Source organism: Macrobrachium nipponense, chromosome 34 (assembly GCF_015104395.2).
Source record: "Macrobrachium nipponense isolate FS-2020 chromosome 34, ASM1510439v2, whole genome shotgun sequence".
NCBI lineage: Eukaryota > Metazoa > Arthropoda > Malacostraca > Decapoda > Palaemonidae > Macrobrachium > Macrobrachium nipponense.
The window spans coordinates 5,248,149-5,255,648 of NC_061095.1; the positions used below are offsets into that span (position 1 = coordinate 5,248,149).

Here is a 7,500-nt window from a genome sequence, read left to right on the forward strand (position 1 = left end):
AACTGTGGCCACGAGGTGGTATGCCAATACCATACCGACCAAGCCACTGAGGCGCCCATATCCAATAGGGTAAATGATCAAATGGCCTCCTGGTGACAACCTGGACGGTAGCACAACCACCTTTCCAAAAAATAACTTTAACGCTAGGCTACTACCTATTACCTAGCTAGTATCTGTATCCCAGGATAGACATCAGTCACAAGCCAGTACCTGTGGAAGCAACCCCTTGAGACCTCTACTTTCCTCTCGAGGTAGGCTAGCTACTACCTAGGATAAGTATTTTAGCTAGTTATTTTATGGGAAGGTGGTTGCGCCCCCATCCACGAGGTCACCAGGAGGCCATTCGATCATTTAGCCTAGCCTAGGTACCTTAGTATCATCAATCTGGGTATGGTTTGCCTAAACCAATAGGCCATCACACCCTAAGTTGGTATTTCTACAGAAGCATTCCGCACGGACTGCAAGGAACGCAACTGCGGATTAGGTAGTACTGGCCTCGGGGGTAATACAGTCGTTCAATGCTAACCAGAAGTTTTTTGAAATTTCTGGAAAACTTAGGGATAGATCTAGACTATGGCAGTTGCGGTTTTTCTATGCAGTTTTAACCTACCTACTGAACAAGAATTTTAAGTAGGTACTACCTAATAGGCTAGCTACCTAGGTAGGTAGGCTATAGGGTAAACCTAGCTTAGGTTAGTCTATTAGGCTAACTTAGGCTTGGTAAATTATGTCTAACGTTGTGTTGAAGTTTAATGTGTCCCAAAATAATGGCTAAGCCTTCGTGTCCATGATCTTCCCCTAATTTAGGATAACTTAGGTGAACTCTCAATGTCTGATTAACCTACTACTAGGCATTTACTAGGTAGGTAGCTAAGGTATCCCTAAAATTCCTTCGTAACGCTTCAAGTATATATGGACAATTTATAAGTCAACTGGATAATTTATAAGTCAACAGCTGGGTAGACTGTCTATATAGCTAGGTACTAGGTAGTAGCTATATGACAACCGGTAAGTTTACTACTAGGCTACCTACTACTAGTAGGTAGGTATTCCATGCTACGACTAACCTTCGTTAAACTTAGCAAATCTAGGACTCTACCTAAATCCTCTAGCCAAATCTTGACAAGTTATTTCAAATCATTAAAACTAATTATTCACCAAAGAATTAAGTACCAAGACTGAAATGCCAGACTCAGAAAAATAGAGGCTGCCTGTCAGTAATTAACGAACCGCTATATCTTCGCATGTTGGTGTGATTGCTGCCATGTTTTCGTAAACAAAAGTTAAGGACTGAAGTTTGCCGGTGGTACTAAAGTAACACTCGTAGTTGTAACCAAAAACGAGTTGTGTAACGTAGGAATTCATAATTAGTTGTGTCTAATATGAAGTTAAAACAATTTATATACAGATACTTTTTATGGGCCTGATTTAATGGAATGTAATGTACATGTTATATAAAGCTACAGAAATTGCATGTTTACTATTCGGCACATCAACATTTGTCATTCACATCTCCACAGTGTACTACGTAAATCGGAAGGCAATTAAGATTAATTTAGCATTGCTTTGTCATGATTATCTTTATTTCCTCAAAAAGAATGAAGTTAATGAAGTTTCAGACGATATTGATGAAAATTTATAACAAATGATAAGCCGATTACAATCAACTGAGGCCGGTTCATGCGTTTACTTTTTTGTTTTCTTCATGCCGGCGAAGGAACATCTTCAGGAGTTCAAGATTAGTTTTAGGTAAACAAAAATATAATTGTGTATTCAAAAGTGAATAATTCCGTGTTGACCTTCCTTATCCATCTCGTTCATTCTTTCCATTTAAAAAAATCGGGTAATTATAAGAAGAAAAATCTAGCACTCGTATCAAATTGATGTTAACTGTAAACTGCCTGAGATAAATGCCAACTCTAAGAAAAAAAATCTTCGAAAACGTTACGATGTACGTATACTATGGCAAAGTCACGGGATACATACACTGAAAACAGTACAGTTTGTCTGTATGGCACACACACAAGGGAGACAGTATGATAAACGATATGGCATTTATGATTCAAGGTTACTCTTTAAATCAACCGGTGGCCGTGCAGTATTTATTTCGAGAATTCTAAATATATATGACAGACAATGCCTTCCATCCCCATCAGTTAACAAGACTGACTTTGATATTAAAGTTACAACAGATAGGTAATCGCCAACAGTATTTATTATTATTGTGACGTATTCATTCGTTACCACCAGTGGTGTATGGCTCAGACGCAACTAAAAATCTCTCTCTCTCTCTCTCTCTCTCTCTCTCTCTCTCTCTCTCTCTCTCTCTCTCTCTCTCTCTCTCTCTCTCTCTCTCTCTCTCTCTCTCTCTCTCTTAAACTGACTGTCTGTCCCTGCGAGACCGAGGAAGGTATATCTCACCTTTTATTAGAAATATCACCTGTTTTCAAATAGGGTATTGGCTGGAATATGCATTCTAGTATTTTGCGAGTTTCACCCGTGAGAAAGCCTATCAACATAGCGAGCTTGATCATATACGTGAAACCCTATTCTCTCGTGAATTAGAGCACTCTTCAATGTCTCCGTTGAAGTTTGGTATCCTTGTGTTTTCACAGGATTCCAGTGGAGAAAAACAAGGGGTAGTAAGGGTCGATTAAGGAAGTGTTTGCTATGCTAATTCGTTAGTTAAAGCTATGGTGACCGGTCTCGTCTCGCACGTGAAAGGGATTTTTTTTCTTTTTACTATTCTTATCGCAGCTTGCAAATCTTTACCTGCTGAATTGTGTAATACTCTCCCGCGCTTATCTTTAATGAGTTATATACTGGCTTCCTGACAGTTATTTTTATGCGTGTTAATTACATACAGAAGATGAAATTAGCTCTACACTACTTATGCGTAAATAAGATCATACAGTTTTCATATTGTAATGTCATAAAACTGCTCGGAATTATATCAGGAAGTTATTCGTAGAGTTAATTAGTAGGAATGAATAACAAACATTCCTAGCAGGTATAATCAACAGACATCCATTGATAAGAACATATATAAATAGACGTATGAAGGATGTACGTACATTCAAACATACAGTACGAGTTGGTTATGGGTAACTAGATAGATAGATTACACACGCAGAATATATATATATATATATATATATATATATATATATATTATAATATATTATATATATATATATATATATATATATACAGTATATAAAGCCAGTCTAAGACCGACTGCTAATGTAGCGCAAGTAAGCGTTGCTACCTGGGTATTGCTGCCCCAGAAAGTGCCATAGGGCCGGGACGCTGATACACTGCGTCCCCAAGACAGGGGTGTGCCTAAAAAAAAAGGCTCTGAGTCTCCTTGGTGTAGGAAACGCCTCCTAAATTGTAGGGGAACCCCTCCCTTGTCTTGAAGCCAAAATATGAATAAACCATAACAACACAGTCAACTATTCGTGCAAAAGAAAAACGTCCAAATATAAGGTACTACTCATTCTTGGGGATTTGATAGGGTGTGGACATATTAGACATTTAAATGATCAGAACTGTAAGTTGACAGGTGAATGTTACACTATAATAGTGCAGTAAGACCATAACTATTTATAGAAGAAGATTTAATAGGAGAAACGAGAGTGCGTGAATGGCCTGGTATGTGTGAGAGATTCAGCATGCTGTGTAAATGCGTGAAAAGGACAATACTATGGAGATTTTTTGGCGGGAGTTTCGTCCTTTATCAGGCAGCAAGAGGATGATGTAGCAGTGGCTATCATTATTTTTCTTTGGAGACGTTCTCTATGAAAAATATATGTAGGATCAGTAAAATATATGTAGGATAAAGCAATTAGTTTATCTGTTGGTGTAACAGTGTGGAATATTTCGACATGAAATACGCCATTCAAGGTCAACTTACCAAATCACACCTGATCGCTAGCATGCCAAAGTAACTTTCGATCGTACAGGACGGATGTGCCTTAGGTCATTTAAAAAAAAAGTTAATGGGGGATTTTTTCAGGATTTCCACGAAGTAACCTGTTAGTCTCTTTCAAAAAAATGGTGCGCTGTTACACCATCGTAGTCTAACAAGAAGCTTTCGAAGAAGTTTATGTTGAAGTTAGAGTGAGTGAGTGACTTATTTGAGTTCGTTTCTTGAAACTTCAAAACCGATTAGTGGATGTCAAGAGGTTTTTATGAACTCCCAGAATAAGGTTAGGAGTTACAGAAACATGAGAATGTTTGCGTTCTATATCAAGTTAGTACGTGTGTTTTGTGAAAAAAACTAGAGTTAATAAAAAAGATTAATGCAATATAATGGTTTGACTAGAGTAGCCTTCGTTCGTCAGTAGTTTACAAGCTTGCGTGCTCCAGATGTTACTGTGGCAGTTCACTGAATCTGCAGTCACCCAAGATCCTTAGACCTACATCTATATGAAGTCTACAGTGCAAATGTAGCGTATCTTTATGTCGAGAAGATTTCAAAATACTGACAACATCCGGAAATGAATTTTAGAATATCTACTGATAAGATTGTAGAGCAATCCTTAATGACATGGATGGTAGTTCATTTCTGATGTATGATTATTTTATTCTCTTGCCACTTTTAGACGGAACGCTTTTTAAACATTCCGTTCTTCTCTTTCTTTCTTTGTATGAGCGCGCACACACACACACACACACACACACACACACACACTATATATATATATATATATATATATATATATATATATATATATATATATATATGTATATATATATATATATATATATATATATATATATATATATATATATATATATATATTGCTACTGTCAAAATGCATATATCCCCTCTTTGACTGTATAAAATGTTAGAATTGAATTTTGCAACATTTTTTCAGATTCCTAGATAGCTTAGAGATAGGATGTCTTAAAATGTGTGTTCAGATTTCACATAACATAATATAAAAAGAATATATAACGTAGTATGAAAAGAGAGAGAGATTATCTTCGTCCGTTCGAAGCTGGAGTTGTTTTTCAAAACCTGTCAACGCCTTGTGATAAGAGACCTCGAGGTCTTCGCTGTGTTTTGGGATTTCTGTCATCACGTCTGATAGGGACTTTAGCTCGAGTCTGTCTTGATCGGGTACGTGTCTTTGTTGAGCTGGTACAAACATGAATGTATACTCGTTTCGTACGCGTTCATCTTTGCCGAATACCACATGCAGATTTCACAGTTTGCCTGTAAAGTTGCGTCACATTGGAAGCTTCTAGAAAGAATTATTGCCCAAAACGTTTTGTGTCATCTCTACTGTCCAGCTTCCGTAAGGAAGAGAATATTCATTGCATCTTAGAACCACGTTCCGTTCAGACATCTCTCTCTCTCTCTCTCTCTCTCTCTCTCTCTCTCTCTCTCTCTCTCTCTCTCTCCCGCGACATACTTGAGATTATATTAACATAACGATTTCATACTTATGAATGGTCACTCGTAACTTTTAAATTTCGGATTTGATATTTCTTAGAGTTTATTTAGTATTACTTAGTGTTTTTGTGAAATCTGAACAAACATTGTGTGTAACGGTGCCTGTTTTTGTGAGTGTGAAACATGCTGCAGCAAAGAAAGAAAATTGGTATACCAAGAAGGTAAAGTGTGTTATATTTTTATTAGTTGCAACTAATAACTAATAGGAACAGTGGTTAGGTAAGAAACTAATATCTAATGGTTATGATGGTTTGGTAAGAAACTAATAACTATTGGTTACTATAGTTTAGAGAACTAATAACTAATAGTTACAATGGTTTGAGAGAAACTATTTACATTTTTACACATTGCAAATTTTTGTGTTATGTGTTTGTTTCATTTGAAGGGATTTTTATGTTTTGTGCATTTATTCATTTTCTTACTGAAGTGTGTTTTATTTTATATTCTCTGTGATTAATACTTTTTGCAATTTTGGTATTTTCCAAATTTTTCTGTGTTTTCATTTACATTCACAATTTAATTAACTTAGCTATTTTCATTACGTAATCATTGCACATTTAATTGAATTTAACACTTGTGAATTAATTTGCATTCACTTAGAATTTTTTTCAAGTTTCATTATTGTTTAGCACTTGTGAATTAATTTCCAAATTTCAATTATTGCCTAACACTTTTGAATTTTGATTGAATTAATTTTCTTGAATTTTGTGATAAAGTAATTTTGATTTAATTTTACTGAATTGATTCAAGAATTATTTGAACTTTACTTTGTTTTCAAGTAACAGTAATTTTCCCTGATATTGTGAATTTCACTTATAATTTTGAGTTTAATAATAAATACATAAATACATAATAAACAGATACATCGCCCTAACTCTGTGGACATGCCAGGGCTACCGCGTCGGGAGCGAGTGCGGCTAAAGAAGCGAGCTCGAGAACTACGAGTAGGAACATTAAATTTTGGTACAATGACAGGAAGAGGGCGGGCAATAGCTGACCTTATGAAAACAAGACAAGTAGATATTCTCTGTGTACAGGAGACAAGATGGAAAGGTAACAAAGCGAGGGAACTTGGGGAAGGGTATAAGATGTTCTATAGCGGAGCAAATAAAGAAGGCAGGAATGGTGTTGGAATAATTCTGTCAAGTGAAATGAAGAAGGAAATCGTTGAAGTAAATAGAAGAAATGATAGGATTATTTGGGTCAGGCTGATGGTTGAAAATTGCACTGTTAACATCTTTAGTGCATATGCACCCCAGATAGGATGCTCAGATGAAGAGAAAGATCACTTCTGGTCGGACTTAGAGGAGGAAATGGAAAAGGTACCAGCAGATGAAAGATGCCTTGTCGGGCGGGGATCTGAATGGGCACGTAGGCCAAATAAACCATGTGATCAGCCGTATATCATGGTGGTATGGCTATGATGAAAGAAATGCAGAGGGTGAGACGAATTGTTGATTTTGCTGTGTCCAAGGATATGGTACCTGGTGAACACTTTTTGTTTTCACCAAGCGGCAAGAACAAAATCTAGTTACGACGTACAAAAGCGGCGGAAGGTCCAGCCAGATAGATTACTTGATGTATAACAGGAAAGATTTACGCGAGGTAAAAGACTGTAAGGTCATACCAGGAGACCATGTGAGTGTGCAACGTCGTTTGGTAGTGATGGACTTGGTTATGGAAATTGAACAAATGAGGAAGAAAAAATGCAGGGGCCAAAAGGGATTAAATGATTTAAGCTGAAAGAGATTGAACTTTGTAGGCAGTTTAAAGAAAAAGTATTAGAGGAACTAACTCATGAAATTGGGGATGTTGATGAATGGTGGAACAGAACGATGGAAATAATACTGAGGGTTGCTAGAGAAATATTGGGTGAGAGTAGTGGCAAGATGTTCGAAAATAAGGAAACGTGGTGGTTCAGTGAAGAAGTGAAGGATGCAACAAAGCAAAAGAGAGAAGCAAAGAAAAGGTGGGAGGGGACCCAAATGGAAGAGGACTGGATGGCCTATAAGGAAGCAAATAAATTAGCAAAGAAA

General features: G+C 36.7%; 1 protein-coding gene across 1 annotated transcript in view; it reads left to right on the plus strand.

Moving 5' to 3' along the window:
* The window catches only part of LOC135207762 (uncharacterized), a 10,417-nt gene that overhangs the window by 2,719 nt on the left and 198 nt on the right, over positions 1-7,500 (plus strand). The window contains exons 2-3 of the mRNA XM_064239588.1: positions 6,325-6,863; positions 7,227-7,500. The exon at positions 7,227-7,500 is cut by the window's right edge and continues 198 nt beyond it. Of these exons, the coding sequence (XP_064095658.1) occupies positions 6,325-6,863; positions 7,227-7,500 (813 nt within the window). The remainder of the gene's footprint in view (positions 1-6,324; positions 6,864-7,226) is intronic.